The sequence below is a fragment of the Sinocyclocheilus anshuiensis genome, unplaced genomic scaffold, assembly GCF_001515605.1.
Source record: "Sinocyclocheilus anshuiensis isolate Anshui unplaced genomic scaffold, SAMN03320099.WGS_v1.1 scaffold88, whole genome shotgun sequence".
NCBI lineage: Eukaryota > Metazoa > Chordata > Actinopteri > Cypriniformes > Cyprinidae > Sinocyclocheilus > Sinocyclocheilus anshuiensis.
The window spans coordinates 893,134-913,796 of NW_015555728.1; the positions used below are offsets into that span (position 1 = coordinate 893,134).

The 20,663-nt window shown below is 34.7% G+C and overlaps 1 protein-coding gene and 1 pseudogene across 2 annotated transcripts; one reads left to right on the forward strand and one right to left on the reverse strand.

Annotated features, from left to right (window-relative positions):
• Positions 1–3,115, forward strand: part of LOC107672703 (cytochrome P450 1A1-like) — a 4,977-nt pseudogene extending 1,862 nt beyond the window's left edge.
• A 3,491-nt stretch (positions 3,116–6,606) lies between these two features.
• LOC107672751 (kinesin-like calmodulin-binding protein homolog) lies at positions 6,607–18,275 on the reverse strand. Of its 2 annotated transcripts, none has more exons than XM_016466081.1 (23): positions 18,159–18,275; positions 17,520–17,637; positions 17,026–17,214; positions 15,652–15,756; positions 15,464–15,573; positions 14,587–14,679; positions 14,380–14,502; positions 14,063–14,155; positions 13,876–13,936; positions 13,664–13,767; positions 13,302–13,478; positions 12,943–13,106; positions 12,735–12,841; positions 11,407–11,456; positions 11,250–11,339; positions 11,004–11,103; positions 9,830–10,022; positions 9,104–9,284; positions 8,817–9,027; positions 8,277–8,437; positions 7,653–7,855; positions 6,794–6,872; positions 6,607–6,710 (listed from the first exon to the last, which is right to left on the reverse strand). In XM_016466081.1, the coding sequence occupies exons 2-23, from the start codon at positions 17,614–17,616 to the stop codon at positions 6,663–6,665; spliced, it is 2,739 nt and encodes a 912-aa protein (XP_016321567.1). In that variant the 5' UTR covers positions 17,617–17,637; positions 18,159–18,275; the 3' UTR covers positions 6,607–6,662. The 2 variants fall into 2 exon arrangements, with proteins under 2 accessions (XP_016321567.1, XP_016321566.1); XM_016466080.1 differs by having other exon boundaries at positions 15,652–15,762.
• Positions 18,276–20,663: the final 2,388 nt, after the last annotated feature.

Genomic DNA, 20,663 nt, shown 5'->3' on the forward strand with positions numbered 1-20,663 from the left:
TATATTAATATTTAAATATATTAACTGTTATTTTTTGTTATAGATTTACTATAGATAAACTATTTATAAGTAACTATAAATACTGCATATTTTTGTATAATATAATATAATTAATAATATATGTACACTACAGTTAAAATGTTTGGGGTTGGTATGAATTCTTAATGTTTTTTTTAAAGAAATTATTTTCATTATTCTTTTATGAATAGAAAGTTAAAAAAAACACATATTTAAAATATTTTTGTAACATTATAAAAGTACTTTACTGTTGAATAAAAGTATTAATTTCTTTCTTTAAAAAAGCAACAACAATGTCATATTGACACTGATCTTTTGAACAATATGATATGTTAGTATTTTATATACTGTGGGCAGTAACCCAGTAACTATTAGTACATTGCCAGAAAAAAGATGGATGTAGATGTGATTCAAAGGTGAGTATAGGTTTACAGTTTATTTTTAATAAACAGTTTATTTTTCACATTTAAAACATTTCGTAAGTCTCATTCTCAGTGTTTTTGTACAGAACTGCACCCGGGACATCACTGATGCCCTAATAGCAATGTGTGAGGACAGGCAGGAGGACGATGGAACAGCCATGCTCAGCAACTCACAGATCATCCACAGTGTCATTGACATCTTCGGAGCCGGTGAGAGTCAAGAGAATGAATGTGCACAACATTGTACTTTTAGAAATAGAACAGAAAAAAGTTTTTTCTCTCTACATTTCCTGAATTATGAGCATGTGTGAAGGGATCTAGAAACATCAAGGCAAATTGTTACATTAGGTAATAATTCATAAACTGTGTTGACATGTTTCATAGCACTTTGAGACACTGCCAGACATAATCACATGCCTTCCAGGGCTGCAGTCCTCCTCCATGAGATGTTATTCCACTAATAGCTTTGCTTGTTAAAAACATGCATTTACATCCAGAACCAGATGTTTTTCCTGGCTCCGTGTTGTTGTCACAAGGGAGGCACTTCGGACTATCTACCAGAATCAGACCTTGAGTTCCTCTGAGAATTTGCTTCAAATGTATGCTTTTTATCTGCTCTTGGCTCATTCTATTCATTCCTGTTTCAGTTTATGCATCTTGGTAGTTCTAGTTCATTAAAGAGTGTTTAACAAACCCCCATGAGGAGATCGAATTGCACATTTTCATTCTTTTAGCCTGAGAACGTTGTGGTTTTTCACCACACACCACATCTTCTGCCGATTTGGTTGCCTACTTGCTAATTGTGACGTGTGTCTTGAGGCTGTTTACAGATTTTGATCATAACCAATGCATTTTTTCCTCATAGGTTTTGACACTATCATAACCGGTTTGCAGTGGAGCCTTTTATACCTGATCAAGTTTCCAGACATCCAGGCTAAAATCCTCCAGGAGATAGGTGAAGACTCAAAAGGGCCAATCAAAACAACATTGTGTTTACTGGAAAAAAACAAAAACGAAACAATTTCCCATCATGCATGTCCCTTTCTTTAGCTGTGCTGCGGTATCCTGGGGAAATTGGATCTGCATTAGCTGTGATTTGTGGTTTGTTGTGAGACAGACACAGAAAACCAAAAATAATACACAATTCGATCCACAGATTTGGACACAGAGCTTAAAAGATGTAAAACCGACGGTGAAAGAACTAAACGTTTTCTTCATGTGGCCTCTCTTTATTTTGGTCTTTTGGAAAATCAGGAACTTGCCATAAACAGGAAATTATTTTGTTTAAATGAAATACAGAGTTATTCAGAAGTGACTGCAACCGGAGACTTCTGAAAGAAATTTAAGACGAACTGCATACTACAGTATTTATGCTTTCTTTTCAAATCAAGTATATTAGATCAGATTTGCAGTTTGCAAGCTAAAGTTTACAAGCGTGTGTACTTGTCCAAAAATGAAGTCTCTTTTGCAGTGGGTGGGTGGTATCTTGCAAATAAATTAATCCACTCAAAGTGAGCTCATATTTCTATACACAGTGGCCTTCATTCCCTCAGAGTTTAGTCCATTTGGTTCTCACATTATTGGTCACAGTAATATGTTGACGCCAGACTGCCTCTGGAATTGATCTAGAAACCAGTGAGGTCTGTCACGGGAGCATCCTGCATTTTGTTGAAGTTTTCTTACTTTTAAAGAAATCTTCCAGTGCTAAAACAATTTATGAGATCCAAAATAATACTAGTAAATCCAGTTTAAATTTCATATAGTATTTCTTCATCTTCTGTTCTGGTCTTTTATTATTTGTTGTACAGTATGTGCTTTCCTAGATAACCAGGTTGGTATGAACAGGTTACCACAGTTTAAAGACAAATCAAACATGCCGTACACAGAAGCTTTCATTTATGAAGTGTTTCGTCATGCATCCTATGTGCCTTTCACCATACCTCACTGGTGAGTCCATGTTTCTCTCTTCATGTTAATGGTATGACTATAACCATAGGACTGCATTGACAAATAGATACCCACATTCCTCTTTTTCCTCCATCATGTTATCTAGCACAACTGATAACATTACACTGAATGGAGACTTCATCCCCAAAGACACATGTGTGTTCATCAACCAATATCAAGTCAATCATGACATGTAAGTAGCCCGTCACATTCTTTTTTATATTTGTAAAACTCATTATTATATATATAATATATATTAGAATATTAATATAACATTCATAATATAACAGTACATGTAATTTAGTAATTTAGTATGTCATTATTTTTTATTAAAATTATATATATACAGTACTGTCTATACAAATTTTTTTATTTAATAATATAGATAGATCATATCTATATTATAGCTATATATACCAGATTTTTGTCTTTATTTGCTAAAAAGGGACATTTGGGGTGATGCTGAGGCTTTCCAACCTGAACGTTTCCTTACACTGTCTGGCCATCTAAATAAAAACCTCACTGAGAAGGTAATGATATTTGGCATTGGAGTACGCCATTGCCTCGGTGACAGCTTTGCCCGTCTGGAGATGTTTGTGTTCCTAACCACCCTGCTGCACCGGCTACACATAGAGAATGTTCCAGAGCAGGAGCTTGACCTGAGCTCTATGTTTGGCCTCACCATGAAGCCCAGGCCCTTCCGAATAAAAATCTCAACTCGTAACTAAGCTATTATATTTCAGATGTTATATGTACACCAAGTGGACCTACAATGCACCTCAGAATGATTGCTAAAGTCGCAGTACAAAGTTAATGTCGGGCATCACTGAACTGCTAAGCTAATTAGCCACTACAGTCTTCATTTCACATGTCTTTTCTCTACCTCTGTTTTAAATGGTATTTAGCTTAACTGTTACTTGAATATTTGCTAGTGCACATAATTGTGTACTCTGAGCATGTCCCTGCAATATTTGTGATAATACATGATAGCTAAGCATCTAAGTTACTGTTTGTACTTTTAGCACAGTTATTTGAAGTATCAAATAAGGCCTTAAAGTTTAATTATTTATTATTTAATGTCAAATTATTTCAGAGACATTGAAGGTTTGAAGCGTTCTGCCTGTTGAAAAGCTGCATTGTGTTGGAATAAACTGAATTATTGTGAGATAGAATCAGTGATGATTTTGCTTTAATGAACAAATATTTGTATAATAATTAACATTGTAATCCAGTTTAATATAATCTATATAATACTATATAATATAGTATATTACATTGTTATTATATTGTATATATTACATTATATAATACTATATTATATCGTATACTACACTCTAAAAATGCTGGGTTAAATATAACCCAGCACTGGGTCTGGGTTTGTCCCGTTTTAACCCAGCATTTTTTAGAGTGTACTCTATAATATTATAGTCTCATATGATATTTATAATACTGTAAAGTTGTCAAGTCTCTATCATGTTACTGAACTCTGTCAACTTTCTTATTTTTTTAACATCACAGAATGTAATAGAATAAAGGACAGTTTCATTTTTCAAATTTGTGAAGAGAGCTGACTGTTTCAGATCTGTTTGTATCTTACAATAAGGCATGAGCTGGTATTGATTTGAAGTAACGTTCAAAAATTTGGGGTCAGTAAGATTTTTTTTTTTATTATGGAAATTGATTATTTTTATTTAGCATGAATGCATTAGACTGATCAAAAGGGACAGTGAAGATTTTTTTACATTGTTAGAAAAAAATCTATTTCAAATAAATGTAACCGTTTTCAACATTAAGAAACGTTTCATAAACACCAAATCAGCATATTATAATGAAGGATCATGTGACACTGAAGACTAAAGTAATGACTGCTGAAAATTCAGGATTGCCATCACATGAATAAATGACATTTTAAACTATATTAAATTAGAAAAGTTATTTGAAATTGTAACATTTCACAATACTACTGTTTTTACTGTAACATTTAATCAAATTCATACAGGCTTGGTGAGCATAAGAGACTTATTTAAAAAAAAAAAACATTGACCACAAATGTTTGAATGGTAGTGTATGTGCATTAAATCAACTGAAATACAGTAATTGCGCATATAATTGACTTTAAAGCTAAATAAAAAATAAAAAAATCAATTTTAAGTATCCCTACAGCTCTCTTATGGTCTTCTTCAGCGAAGGGATCAGAGGAACCAGGGCCAATTATGAAGACACTTGGCCAACGTATGCTGTTAATGTGTGAAAAGAAAATGAGCAGCGTTGGGAATTTAACTTTGGAAGTGTAATTTACAGATTACAAAGATTTACAAATTTACAGTTACAGATTACAAGTTACGCTATTTAAAATATAAGTAGTGTAACTATTTCAATTACTTTATTAAAGTAATATAACTGATTACATTTACTTTTTGATTACTTTTCTACATTTCTAATAAATGTTTTCAACCGTTAATAATTTTGAAACATTTAAACCAGGCAGGGTTAACCTTACAGTAGTATTTAACACAGATTACTGTCAGACTTCTCAAAATCCTTCATCACTTGAATTAAGATTATAAAAATTTAATTTTAAAGCACAGCCACCACAAAATCAGACTTTAACAGCTCTTTTTGCTTTGAGATCGTTCTGAGGTTAAATAGAGATTTAAAATCATAAGATATAGTTTGATAGCTATGATACTGTTTTTGAAATCAAATCTTTGCATAGCTATGACAGGAAACACTGGCATATAACTATGCTGGAAAAAACAGTTAATCTTAAAAAAATAAAACATATACATAAATCCAAATAGGAAATAAAACGGTTATCAAATAAGCATGTGTCCTATTCTGTGAACCTAAACTCCTGAAACATTGGTGTCTCATATTTTAGAGCAGTTAATGCAATTTGGGAAATAAATCAATCCAATCTGTATGTGTCGAAATATTCAGATGTAACCCCCTTTTCACAAGTAACTGTAATTTAATTACACATTTTTTACTCAGTAACTAAAACAGATTACAGTTACATTTATTTTGTAATTAATAACTGTCACCGTCACACCTGTGGGACGCTTGGCGCTCTTTTTGGTTGTTGTCCTTTTTCTCTATCAAATCTTTTAGTAATCATCATAAATTATATATCATTTGAAAGCTTAGAAGCACAAGATTCATCCTGTGAAAACCATTTCGAAATCGGACATTGCGTTACCATGGAAATGGTACTTGAAAATCTTTTTTGGCGGTCTCCTCCCCCTTAGCGGACGGTGTCAAGTATCATATTACAACATGCATTATGGTCTTTTAGAATCAAAACTTTTTATAATCTTGACAAAAAACATATCATTGGAAAGGTCTGAGTCTCAGGATTCCATATTTGGCTTTTGAGATAGAATTCATATTGACAGAGAAATCTAGACATTTGTGACAGAAAAATGCATAAATAAAATTCAATGGAGTTTGGATGGCACCCAGTGGCTGTTTGTGGTATAACGCCCTAAATAAAATCTCACAGGAACCTCAGTTTTTTTCATATCAACTTCAAATTTGGAATATAACTTATTTAGACATAAGGCTTTAATTTTATACCAGAGTAAAACCTGTTATGTAAAATATTTATTATATATAAAATAAAATAAGTATAGTGCATTTTCATTACAGTAAATTTAAACGTCTATAACTTTTTGATACTTTAATTTTTTGGGAAAATCACTTTTGCAATAATCTGTTGATTGTCTTCTTTACAAAGAGATCAACCTTAGGTCTGTATTCCAAAGTGTTCATAAATTTCAACAATTTAAGTTTGGATAGTGCACTTTCACGCCTACTTTAAAAAATGGGGGGTGACAGTTAAGGGGTTAAATTACGTAATTCTGTTACATGTAACTAGTTACTCCCCAAAACTGGAAATGAGCACTGGATCCTGGCACTGGATTTGCTTTACTGGGTTGCACACGATGGCCTGGCCCACCTTTGCCATCGGCATTAATTTGACCTGCACACTTAAATAAGGGATGAAAAGGGACACACACTGAATTCTGGGTACAAAGAAAACTCATTATACAAAAAAAGCAAAATATTATACACAAAAAGGGTCATAACTGCAGCTGCAATTACTGAAATGTACTGAAATAAAAGATAACTGTGATGATTAAGGTTTTTATTTATTTATTTATTAAATGTTATGTTTAAATGTTATGAGAGATGGTCATAAAATTATGTAACATGCATATGTAGAAACGGTCCTAATTTAAAATAGCCATATCCTTAGAGTTATATGATGGAAGTTTACACGTCTTCTTCCACAGGCTGACCTGATTTCAATTTTAAAATCACCTGTGAAGTAAAAAGACAATGTAAATAAAAGAAGACTGTGTTCACCAATAAAAAGGTGTGATTCTGATGAATCATGTACACACCTCTTTCAGCTGAGCGATTTCCTTGCTGTCTACGTTCCTCTGAGCATTGTTGGTGATGGCTTTCACCCGAGTTGCATAGCTGTAAGACATAAACTTATTTTAAAGTGTGTATGACTGTATATACTGTACATTGTATAACAACTGAAAACTTAAGTTTTAAAATGTATTAAGTAGTCTTTATGCTCCAAAATTGTATGGGTTAGCTTGCTCAATATTTCAAGTTGAGAGCAAATAATTAACTTATGTAACTGATTTCCTCAATATTCTGAGTTCTACTAACTTTTTAGGGTTTAAAGTGATATGAAGTGAAATTCAAAAATCTTCTAAAAAAAAATCAACCTTAATTTTCAACTTCTTGGTTAGAAAATGAATATTTAAAAGACTTTAGGACTCAATTAACAAGTCAAGTCACGTCATAATTATTTATAGCACTTTATATACAATTTATAGAATGTTTCAAAGCAGCTTCACATTAACAATAAACAGGAAAATGTTGTCAAAATCATTATTCAGCTCGGTTTAGTTTAATGTTGTTTCAGATCAATTCAGTAACTGCAAATTTCACAAAGTTCATCAATTATATATGAAAAGTTCAATATAGTTCAAAAGTTCAGAAGGCAAAAGTGTCATTATTCAGCTCAGTTTAGTTCAATAACAGTGTCAATGTTGCAAAGTGTTGCTCTCAAATTTTGTTCTCATCTGATGTCAGTGCAGTTAACTTGATTATATTACTGAATATTAGTAGTCTTTTAAATTCCAGCTGAGCAAGCCAAAAGTGACAGTGGCATGAGCAGCCTCATGCTGCCATTTATTTAGGAGTTTGTGCATGTAAGGTACAGGCGAGGTACTTGGTTCTCACATGAGTGAGGTGAGAGTTTCGTCCAGGTTGCAGTCAGAGGGAGAGATGTTGAGGAACATGAGGGTCTTGGCATTGCCGCCCAGTGAGTCCTGCATGAGCTGGGTCAGCTTGTTGTTACGGTAGGGCACATGAGGCTGCTCCATTGACAAAGCTGAAATGACATCTCCAAGGGCACTCAGAGATTTGTTAATAGAGTTTGCCTCCTGGGGAAACAAACATACACAATGTGGGACAGTTTGTTGTGAGAGGTGTTAGAAAAAATCCAAGACAAAAGTTGTGGGTGAAAATATTCTGGACTAAAAGTGGGGGAGAATAAAAATTAAAGTACTTAAAGTTACTCTTAAAAATGTCTTTGCCTTAACAAAATATTAAGGATGTTAAACAAAGTAGAAAAATAACAGAAACACTTTTCAAAGTAAAACAATTTAAATTATTAAACAACAGTCAAGACAACAAATAGCATTTGGATACTTTCTGATGGTCAAACTTTGTCTGTTTATGCAAGTACATTCCTTTTTACATGTTCACTGTAACAGCAGAAAAAATAACTTTTTGTTCATTATTGTTCAAAACTTTTTGGGGCCACTTTAAATCAGCTCTTATATTTTATTTGTTCCAAGCAACCTTCAGCTGGTCATCTTTGGCACCAGTTTTTGCTGCTCGTTCACTTCCTGCCAGGTCCACCAGACTGAGCTTCCCGAAACTCACGCTCCCATTGGTCAGATTCCGGCTCTCAATCATGATGCCAATGAGCAGGTGAGAGCGGGAACTCTCTACGTTCATCTCTACAAAAAGATATAATAAAAATGAAAATATTTCAAAATGAATTTTACAGTAAAAATTGCTTGTGTAAACTTGTTTAATCCAATATAGGATAGATGAATTAATGGATGCATGCATGGATGATGTACAGAGACTGTATTAAAGCAACTGCGTGTATTTTTGTGACTTTGGAGCCCCCTACACTTAAGTGAGTAGAATATATCACTGTCGTAATTCCAATGGATAGCTGTAATGTTAAACTCAAGGGCCTCCTTCTTTGTTATGAAGTTGGCATCAGTGCCGGGTCATCATGTTCTCACCATGCACTCATACTGAGTGTAACTAAAGCAATTAATCCAAACCATTTAACTGAAGTCTTTTAAAGTTTCATTAAGCTCATACTCGTGGCCGCAATGTGGCGGTTTGCACAGCCCTGCTCAAATAATGCAAAGAGTTCGCCAGCGCTGGCTGCCTCTTTTGTCTCTGCTCCCTGGATGAACACAAGCCCCTTTCTGTCCCTCTTAATTTCGATTCGCTTGCTGAAAGCTTCAGTGGGGCTCACAAAGAGATCCTGTAGGCGCTCGTTGTACAGCTCCAGCATGTAGGCTGAAACCTGAGGACGGACAAAAGAAAGGAGTTGAAAGACTATTGTACACCAGCACAGCTCAAGAAACACATACTAAGTGTACCTTAAACTCAAATTTAGACTCATTATCCTGGATGATCTCAAAGATCTTGGTGAATGTTCTGGGAATGATTCCTGGGTTCCTCCGATCTCTGTCTCCAACCATTGTGAAGGTTTTTCCTGAACCCGTATGGCCATACGCAAAAATGCATACGTTAAATCCATCAATCGCACACTGGATTAGCCTAGGAAAAATGAGTTTCTTAGCATCTTCATCTTTGGGAAATCTGCACAAATCTCACATTTTGTTTATTTTAAAGGAATAAAATGTTGTTATCATTTACTCACTCTCATGTCATTCCAAACCATATCAGTTGATTTCTTCTGTGGAATACTGAATAATGAAAAATTGAAAAATTCTAAATAATGTAGATCTTCGCTCTTTTTAAAAACAATTATTATAAATGAAACCTCTAAAACTAAGAATATAGCAGATACGTCACATAGGCCAATATTATTATAATTTGATAGTGCTTTTTTGTAATTTTGGAACTCGACAGCCCCAGTCCTCATTCACTTTTATTAAACTGAATAGTGCACCCAGGATATTCTTCACAAATTCACCTTTTGTGTTCCACAGAAGAAGGTCATACAGGTTTGGAGCAACATGAGAGTGAGTCAGTGATGACAGAATTTAACTTTTGATTGAGCTATTCCTTTAATTTCCATGTTTAGTTCAATTCCTTTTTCATCAAAATGAATGTAAAGTATGTCTGGGTATCACACTTACCCACTGGACTCTGTGAAGACCTCCTCCTGCGTGCACTCTGGGTTGAAGATCTTGTCAAACTGAAACTCACGAGGTCCTCGAGGGGTCTCCAGGATAACAGAGTAGTCATCAAGACAAGCGACAATGGTGTGATATCTTTTTGCCTGCTCTGCATTAGTCAATGGCCTTATTCGACAGAACACTCTGATTTTACCTGTACAAGACCAAACATAAAGTCAGAGACAGCCTATTTGATTACTGACTTGGAGGTAGTGCAGAATCGTATAGGCCTATTTATTGATTTATTCTGTGCCAAGACCTTGAAAAAAGCAAAAAAAAAAAGTTTTCCCAGGTATAGACATAAACCCAGATTTTCAATGTTAGCTCAGATATTTGCACCTCATTGTACACTATCTTTTAAAATTTGGAGTTAATACATTTTTTATAGAAATAACTGCTTTTATTCAGCAAGGATGCATTAAATTGATCAAAAGTGACAGGAAAGACATTTATGTTACAAATTATTTTATTTCAAATAAATGTTGTTGTTTTTAACTTTCTATTTATCAAAGAATCTTGAAAAATATGTATTATCATTTCCACAAAATATCAAGTACACTCGTTTCAACATTGATAATAACAGCATCAAAATGTGACACTGAAGACTGGAGTAATGGCTGCTAAAAATTCAGCTTTGTCATCACAGGAATAAATTACATTTTAAAATATATTAAAATAGAAACAGTTACTGTAATAATAATATGGTAATAATATTTTACAATATTACCATTTTCTCTATATTTCTGATCAAGTAAATGAAGCCTTGTTGAGAATAAGAGAATGCTTTGTAAAACATTAAAAACCCAAAATTTTGAATGCTTGTGTGCGTATCAAGAAGTCTTGCAAATCATTAAAAAACTTACATGGGCAAAAAAAAAAAATGCCTGTAGTTGGTTTTCAGTCTTTTGGCATTCATCTGTATTACTGTTGGATTTGAATACAACTTTAAAATAGGAAAAAATAATGTCTGGGAAAGCAGTCAAGGGTCTTGGAGATATTTGGCCCAAAGCCACAGAATAAATAGTACATACCCACAAAAGGGACATTCCAGTTCATGTTGTATCTGGCAACAATTCCTATATATAAAGACATTTTTATGTCTTTAGTCAAACTGTATGACTGTGATATACTGTGCCTTTCATGTCCTCCACCATGTTGTAGTACTTCTTCCTCAAGGTTCTTTCAGCTGTGTAGTTTTCAATAATCTTCTTGTTTTCATCTTTGATTTGCTTCAACTAGAGAGACAGACAAGTAATATGAGGCCATAAATGGCAAAAAATAAAATCTCATCCCCTGCAATTCAATCGCTATGACATTTTTGAGAGCCTAATATTAGTTTGGATTATACACTGAAAGATATATTTTTCTTAGCTGCCGTCACCTCAGCTTGCAGTAACAACAACTGCTGCCCCACACTTTTATCAGTTTCAGAATTTAAGAATCCATTCTTTCGGAAATCCTCTTCAAATTTCTAAAAAGAGAGAGTAATGTCAGTATGGAATGAGAATGAGTGCAGAATAAAAGTGTGTGTGCCGTACTCTGACTCTTTCATCGAGCTCTGCTGTCCATGCCTCAGTCGTGTCAGTCTCTAGGAATCACACAGAAAGAAGTTGCTATATACAGTGGGTATAGAAAAGAATCACCCCCCTTTAAAATAATCACATTTTGTTGCTTTGCAGCCTGAAATGAAGACAGACACAGTTACAGTTACTTTTATCCAGCTGTATTTACTCAGTGCAACTTATAACATCCAAATGAAAGATAAAACACCAAAAAGTCAAAAAAAACAAAAAAAAAAACAGAATCATTGAGTTGGAAAAAGGATCAACCCCTTGTGTCAGTATTTTGTTGAACCACCTTTTGCTTTAATTACAGCCTTTAGTCTGTTGGGATTTGTCTCTACTAATTTTGCAATATTTGCCCACTCTTCTTTGCAGAACTGCTCAAGTTCAGTTAAATTTGATAGTAACCAGTCAGAGCCGATAGCCTTGTGGGCAGCGTGCTGGCATATAGCGCCGTTTGTATATCCTGAGTTTGAGTCCCGACTCGAGAACCTTTCCCGTCAGTTATGATCTGTCCTATCGTAATAGAGGCGAAAATGCCAAAAAATAAATCTTTAAAAAAAAATAATAATAATAACAATAATTTGATAGTGACCGTTTGTGGACTGCAGTCTTCACGTCATTCCACAGATTTTCAGTGGGGTTTAAGTCTGGGCTCTGACTAGGCCATTGCAAGGACATTCACTTTTTGGTGAATCGTTTGGTGTTGAAGCCAAATAATTCAATTTTATGATGCATTTTGGCACCTTGACTGCATGTGGCCTTTCTTGAGGAGTGGCTTTTTTCTTGCAACCCTTTTTTTGTATCCATCTCCTGACTTGTGCCTGTCCACAACTTTATCCCGCAGACCTTTTGACAGTGTCTTGCCACCCATAGTTGATTGCTTGCTTCAGGTTCACTACCAAGGGCTGACATTCTCCAGGAAAGCTCTTTTCATGCTGAGCTAATCAGAATTACCAAAGCTGATCACAGTTGAAAGTTAAATGGCTTTGTGTGCCATTGAGAAGGTGATTGGCTACACCTGATTGATTATACAAGTCATTTTTTTGGGGGGGTGATCCTTTTTCCAACTCAGTGATTCTGTTTTTTTATTTTTCCTGACATGGTGTTATATATTTCACTTGGATGTTATAAGTTGCACTGAGTAAATACAGCTGGATAAAAATTGTGTCCGTCTTCATTTCAGGCTGCAAAGCAACAAAATGTGATTATTTTAAATGGGGGTGATTATTTTCTATACCCGCTGTACACATCCAAAAAGAGAATACTATTCACTTACACAGTTATCAATTTATCATATTTACCAATGACAGTTGGTTTAGCCCCTGCTCTGATGCACTCCAAAGCCACCTGTATGACCTCATGATGGAGTAATCTGGCCTGTGATCCGTCCCCCACCTGTGGCTGTGCCCTGAATTATCATGTATGATTCAGTTAGCAGATGCTTATGTTCAAAGTTTGATAGTTTTAAACTATATTCTAAAATCTTAAGAAACCATGCCATGATCCCACATTTTCTGCTGTGCATCCTCTTGTTCCTCGTGGCTCTTCTGGCAGGACTCTTCCACTATTTGGTCAAGACTTTCTTTAATCTTTGCGTAAATTTTTTTGTTGTCTTCTGCCATTTGGTCAAACTGTTGTTTAGCCTCTGTCAGCTCAGCACAAACATAATGAGCCTGGAGTAAACAATGCAAGAAAGCTGATTTGTTCTGTCATTATCAATTTGTAGGCCAGACTTTAAAGTTAAAAGTAGCATTTCTCATTTTAAAGCACACAGTTTTATTTTTGGGGTGTGACTGTGTCAGTTCATGTTTGAGGTATCACTGTGTGCAATTTATGTTGTGGAACAAAACTCAATACATGTTACAAACCTGTTGTATAACAGCACTGAGGAGGCGAGCATATGCTGACAGTTCAACAGGTTCTGTCACACGCTCTTGTCCTTCCATGAGCATTGAGAGCTCTCTCTCCCTCTTCAAGAGGTTCTCCTTCAAAATCTCCAGACGAGCTTGTTCTCCATCTAGTGGTACATCTGAGTCACTACTGTCCTGTTGGCAGAGCAGAGTTAGAGCAACAGTCTAGTCTCACAGAAATCATACATTGCCTCACATCAATAAAAATCAGTGCCTGGTAAATACTACAACATGTCTTGCTTTCTAACTCTTTGCAGGGAATCTTTCGGAATGAAGATGTTCTTCAGAGCTGGAAGTGATGTTTTTATTGATTTTCCTACCTTTTCTTCAGATGTGTTTTCAGGTTCTTTCTTCTCCTGAAAGGCCTCGAGCATCTCCTGGACCTTCCCCATCTCTGCCCTGGCCAAATGCAGCTCCTGCAGTGCTGTTAAATAGACAGAGACTCAAACATCTTTCTTAACTTATTCTGACCTTTCATTGGCATCTGTCATTTTAATCCTGTAAACAGCGCACAATATTATACAGCTCTTACTTGATGCCTGGTGGTTGTGAAGGAGGTCCAGTCGGGAGGAGAACAATTCCATCATCTTGTTCTGTAAAAGTTTCCACTGATGCTAGTCTCTTAGTCTCTCTCTCTCTCTCTCTCTCTCTCTCTCTCTATATATATATATATATATATATATATATATATACGCATGTTTGTTACCACAATCTGATACCTTTTCTTGATCCCATGAGGCCAAGTCTTTTTGGTTCCTCTCCTGAAGTATTTTGTGTTCCCCCTTAAGTTTTTCATTTAGATCTTCTAGTGTCTGATCCCAGAAAAATGAAATGTTACCCAGTAAAAATAGCCAGATGACAGCAATATGACACAATAATGAAGAAAATAGACATATAATAAAAATGCTATACTGTACACATTACATCATGTGTTTCAGTTTATTCCTGAATTAATAATTACATCTATTATGTTCAAGCCAATGAGAATTTGGAAAATGAAGGAAGTAAAACCAATATAATTATGCTTGTGACTCACCCTGACCTTCTCCTCCCAGTATGCATTTTTTCTGGCCACTTTTTCCTGGTAAATATCTAGGATTTTCTTCAGGGTGTTAAGCTTATTTTGGAAATACGTCCTCATTTTAAGAGCTGTTTTTTCCTACACACACATAAATTAAGCATACAATCACCAAAATCACCTTATTATTTGTCTGACTGAATGATCAGTAAACAAGCCTATCACCTGATTCTCTCGTGATGCAATGAGAAAGTTCTCCTCCAGTTCTTGAATCATCTCCTGATGTCTGCTCTTCATTGCAATCATATCATCTGCTATCTGTTGGTATGGTAACAGTCATATAGACCACTAAAATACAAAGTGGCCATTTTATTTTTTAAGTTTTTACATGATCGTCCCCTAGAACTGTTAAAACTTCATATTAAAATAGTTCACCATTAAAGCTTTTATTGAAGAAAAAAGCCACTTAGTGAGTGTTTTTAAGCCACAATATCAATTGTTTATGTGTAAAAGTGAATCATTGTGACCACTTTAATAAATTTAATTGTAATACCGAATAATGTCTAGTATAATTTTAAAGTAACACATTTATGGTTTTGTGTTGATGAAGAGGTACTTGAGCCTTACTAATGAAGGTACCTACGTCAAAAAGTTGGGAAACACTGTTGTAGTTGCCTGCATACTAAATTTCTTGAATGGGTACATTCTTTAATGCTAACAGTTCTGCATTGGGCAAACGAAACAAAAATTACACAAGGTGTGTACTGGAACCTGTTGAGATGTGTCTTTTTGAGAACTTGTATGAATTCTGGGTTTTGGGTTGTTCAATAATGTGTGGTCATGACTCATGAATGGGCCTTGAAGAACCAAAATCACATGACATCAGATGAGGCGTCTCATCCCCACCCTATGGCCCCAGGACAACAGAGGGAGTGACGGACATGTGACTAGTGCAAGAAGCAACTCTTGGATAACAAAAATAATGTGTCCTTGACCAAAACACACTGGCTTAGGTTACATCTGATGGATAAATCTATTCATAAACATAACAAGAAACAATGCAGAGTACACAACAGTCCATGAAGGAGAGACATATACATACTTGGGTTATGCATAGCTTGGCAGAGTCATATGGGATAAACATCTTGACATCCACTGGAGCCTCATATTCAGGATGTCTTACACTTGCACTCATAGAAGACACATTGGGTGCTGTGATTAAAATTGGATGGAAATGAATGAATTTCGATCGGAATTTAAGTATGCCCAATCTTCACTGGCGGGACCTACCTTTGCCACTGCGTTTTGGACCGCGGTGGCAGTCTGTGCCGATCCAGCGTTTGAACGTATTCCATTTGAGTCTACCTTTCCTCAGCCATGAGACCTCACATTTAGCTGCACCTTTAAATATTAACATGCAGTTACAGTGACACTTCACTCTTCAGGCTCTGTTGGGGAGTCTGGAACTTATTTTACAAAGCACTTCCTCTACATGGGGATAGATCAGTGACAGCCTTTTGTCTAGTATATGCCAGACAATAGGGGTTAATTAGCTAGACTGGTAACTGAGTCATTTATCTTATATAATCAGATACACACACATATCCAATTAAACAATACCATTCAAATATAAAAATGTATTAAATCATTTGTTTTTACATTTTTATAATTAATTTTAAATATTAATTTATTTTTATTACAATTTTACAGTTTTACATATACATTACATAAATATATATAATATATACACATTATTTTAGTTTTTAATTATTAATTATTCCTTTATTTAAAACAAAATTAACCGATTAAGGTGTTTAATTAAATATGCAATTAAGTGAGAGCCGAGCACAAAGTAATTGTATGCACTTTATTAAATAAACAATTACATAACTATCATAATATTTCCACAACAGCACTGAATAAACCTTTTAAATTACCTAAACATGCCTGTACATGCCAAAAACACATCCGTATTTATACCTTGGGTTTGTCCACCCAAAAATGTCTGTCATCAGTTACTCACCCTCATGTCATTCCAAACCTGTATGACTTTTCATTTATCTGTTGAACACAAAGGAAAATATTTTGAAGAATGTTGGTAACCAAGCAGTTTTGAGTTCCATCGACTTCCATGCATAGTATTTTTTGTCCACTATTGAAGTCAGTGGGACCCAAAACTGTTTGGCTACCAGCAGTCTTCAAAATATCTTCTTTTGCGTTCCACAAAAAAAGAAGGTTTCGAGTAAATGATGACAGAATTTTCATTTTTTTGGTAGACTATGCCTTTAAGTACTTTAACACAGATTATTTTCACTTCTTTTTATGCAGTTTCTTCTTGTAACATTTTCTGTGGCATAAACATCATGTTGAAACGCTTGTTCCAGATGTGCTTGCTTAAAAGACAAAAAAATAAAAATTTAAATATTGTTTTTTTCTTTTGGTTTATGTCAAGACGGTTTATGTGCCTTTTTAATGTCTTAAAATTAAGTTTACAAAATTAGGTAAAACATTTTAATTATATCATGTCATTTTAGGTACATAGCATTAAGATTCATATGTCATTAAGGTTAAAGGTGTTAGTTTAAATGTTAAGCAAATATTAAACGATATTTAGAGTTTAGGTTATATTTAGATTCTGGGAGGTGACAGGAACATTCAACCCACCTCTATCTTTATCCTGGTCTAGGAGTGTATTATGGATGTTACATGGTCTACGCCACTGAACCTGTTCTCTTAGATCAGGCACACTGCCTGGCACTTCCTCTGATGACACGATGGGATGAGAAAGTACCACTCGGGTGGAGACCACTGGATCATCCTGATATCGAGAAAGGTCAGTGGTCTCCCAGGCACCTAGAAATAGTGAAAGAAAACACTGTGTTTTAGCCTGATATAAGAAAATTAGATGTTCTTAGTCATCATGGTGTGGTTTTGGAAATGAATCCTCTCATTAAAATAATATTTAATAACATTTTCAATTAAAATCACCCCATTAACAGGGATAACAGAACATTGATAAAGACAACTGAGTACTTGGGAAATATGTGTGTATATATATATATATATATATATATATATATATACACTAGAGTCTGATGACACAAAAGTCAAGATGAACGGAAGGAGTAGGCACATGTGTGAATGTGATATTTACTTACGTTGTTTTGCTGCTGGGGCAACAGTATGGTTACGTAACTTCCTGCCCATAAAGTTCAAAGACATGGACACATTTTCTGCTCCAGAATTGACATACATGATGCCAGAGTGCTTGTATCTCTGTTTTGTTTGGAAATGGTACAAAGCACACGTCACAATGATACATTGAAACACTGTTTGCAGGTTACACTCAGACGTGGCTGTACAAGACACCAGCAGGATTCCTTCACTCACAAACATGCAAACTGAGCAATGCTGTTCAATAAGTTATATGCAACTTAAATGATAGCTTTTCCACAACAAATTTTAGGAATTGTCTCTATATGTTCCCTATCCATCTGAATATATTGATTAGAAAAGTAAAATCATCCCCCAGTGTATTTGATATTAAAAAGTGCAAACCTTTTGTGTAAACGCATTTTGCTACCACTTGTTAAACAGGATTAAGCAGTGAGGGTGTGTGAACACTCTTTTCGCTATATAAACAAAAGCTACCTCTGGCTATAACAGACAGAAAAATTTGCATTGAATAACGTTTGGTGAATCAGACAGATAAACATTAACATAATCAGTGAAATCATCACTAACCACTTTACAAATCAGATTAAAGAAATATGGAATCAGTAAATCAGAGGGGTTACCTGGATTCAAGATGACACTTGACTGCGGTTAGCTGTAGGAAGACCTGACTGGCAAACACAGTAGAGAAAAACTGGAAAGATGCTTGTTTTTGTGAGGAGCCAAACTCTCAACGCTTGTTAAATATTAACCTCAGTGGATGAGGTTTCAGGTGGGATTAGTTTGCTTGAATGGCCGACACAAGCTGCAGACTGTCATCAGGTTTCCAATGTGTGAGATAGAGATTGTAACTAGATCTAGATAGGTCTATCTCTCTAGTACAGTGCTAATGGAAAACCTGCATTGTGGTCATCTGTCAGGTTTGTGAATTATTGTCTTCCCTTAATAATGTATTAAATATTTGTTCATGAATTGAGAACCATATGATTGGACATCATGTTCTCATGACCTGCCTGGTATCTGTCTTCATGCACCTGCATTGTTAAAAAAAAAAAAAAAAAGTTGAAATTTCAGTAAAAGAATGCCAGCCGAAATACAGTATACATATGCATACAGTATATGAAATGCAACAATGCAGAGAATTCTGAAAATGCCTATTTTTACTACACAAATATATGCATTGCCTTGTTAAATTTAATATAAATTTCTTCTGTAAATAATCAAGTAATTTGTGCTTGTAACTTCTACATTTTTTTTTACTTTTTTACAGTAAAATTGCATGCATTTTATAATATTAAATCATTCAACTTTAAAGTCGTTATATTTATTCATATAGTGCTTTATATAATAAAGACGTTCTATATGGAAAGGTACATATTATCAATTATTAGTTTTGTTGTTGTTGTATTTTTTATTTTTTTTTACATTTTCCCATTCTTTTTTGGTTTAACATTTTAGTCATCGGTCATATTGAAGGCAAAAGAAATATAATCTTTCTGTGAATTATTACTGGGTTTTAATATGCTTACTAAGTGGTGTGAAAACAATTATTTGTAATATAAATTAAAGCTGTCAAATTAGTTACACTTGAAATAAACCCAGGTGATCTCGCTGAGTTGTGCAAATCTTGAAAATCATACTTTAATACATATGGAGATCACATTGAGCAACTAGTAAATTAATATACCCGGCTGCGCTAACAGATAGGCAGAAATGTTTGAACATCACAAATTCCATATATTAGGTGCATGTACAAGTCCAATAAAAAAGAAGGCTATAGTTTAGACTAGAGGTTTATATGATCAAGTATGGGTGTTAGGAAATACTGGAAAAATGTAAAAGGCAGAGAACATGTCAAGATCTGTTTGGGCAGTGTTAGGTCAGTTCATGCGCTCATGCGTGTCCCGACAGGTCTGCATTCAAAAAACAGCAATGACTGGCTGTATCTTTTTAAAACATTCAATCTTTTGTCTAAGGAATGTGAATTGATAGGTATGTTGTCTCGTCGTTGCCATCATTTGGTTGGTGTGTATAGAAGAATGAAGTAGAACGGGAACTTCAGAAGCATTGCTTGTCTCGGTTTGTTCTTCAATGATCTTTTTTAACGAATTCTGTTAATTAACCAGTTGTTCAATCTGATACAGTACATGATCATAATGTGCTATCATATCCACTGAACCATGGTGAAAAAATTGCTCAACACAATGCTGGTAAATGAATGCCATAAAAAGCTTCACATAAATTGCTTGCAAAAATTGCGTAAACTGCCTGCATCTTGCATACTTGATGGTGTGTAGCCAGAGTATTCATATTGCATACTTTTGGCAAAAGCATTTCTACTTTCTCTCCTCCTGGGAACAAATACATTCATGGCTGAAGGGTGTTTAACATATTAAATTTGGCCCTGAATTTATTTTTCGAATTTTACATTTTATTTATTATTTTCTGTATTCATTTCTAAACTTCTTTTTTCACTTTATTTATATTCTTTTTTTTTTTAAATAACACCAGCTGACTTTAGATCAGCTGCAGCCTTTGCTTACTGCGTGCATGCATGCTCACAGAAATGTTTAATTCTGGTTTTACACAAGATTGCTCTATTTTTAACTAGCCTGCTCTGAAAGGACAGACATGCCTTGCATTTGTGAAGACTCTCTGCACACATTGTCAGGTTCAAGTGTTGCATGAGGTAAGACAATGGCTGTCCGTTGTTTATTAATCATGCATGGCTGCCATGCCAATCTAGGCCTATGCCTCATGAGTTCCCTGAATTATGATACATTTCAAATGAGTTGGACTATGTGATCATACACTGCCTAAACAACAATATTTGTTTCATATTTCATCTATCTGGAGTGCGTATGGGTATTTTATTCTATACAGTATGACTTCAATGTAAGATTTTTGCAATTATTGTAGTGAGCCACGATTAATGTATTCCCTTTGAGAAATTTAAAGTATGGTCATGTGATCTCACGTGAATATGTCTGCTCCCATGACGCGAAATAAAACGTTTATATTTTTACCCGAAATAAAGCTTTTATTACGCTACAGATGTCAGTGTTCTTGATTTAAAACTGATTTTTAAAATAAATAACTGAATGCACCTTTAAAAAAAGAGAGAGAGA

Bases quoted from the DNA above. Each gene is read 5' to 3' on its own strand.
- LOC107672751 (XM_016466080.1), bottom strand. From the start codon at position 17,616: ATGTATGTCAATTCTGGAGCAGAAAATGTGTCCATGTCTTTGAACTTT. The intron at 15,763-17,025 runs GTGGGTTGAATG...TAATATTTAAAG, and splicing joins AGACCAGGATAAAGATAGAG to GTGCAGCTAAATGTGAGGTC. The intron at 12,842-12,942 runs GTGGGATCATGG...ATGATAATTCAG, and splicing joins GAGGATGCACAGCAGAAAAT to GGCACAGCCACAGGTGGGGG.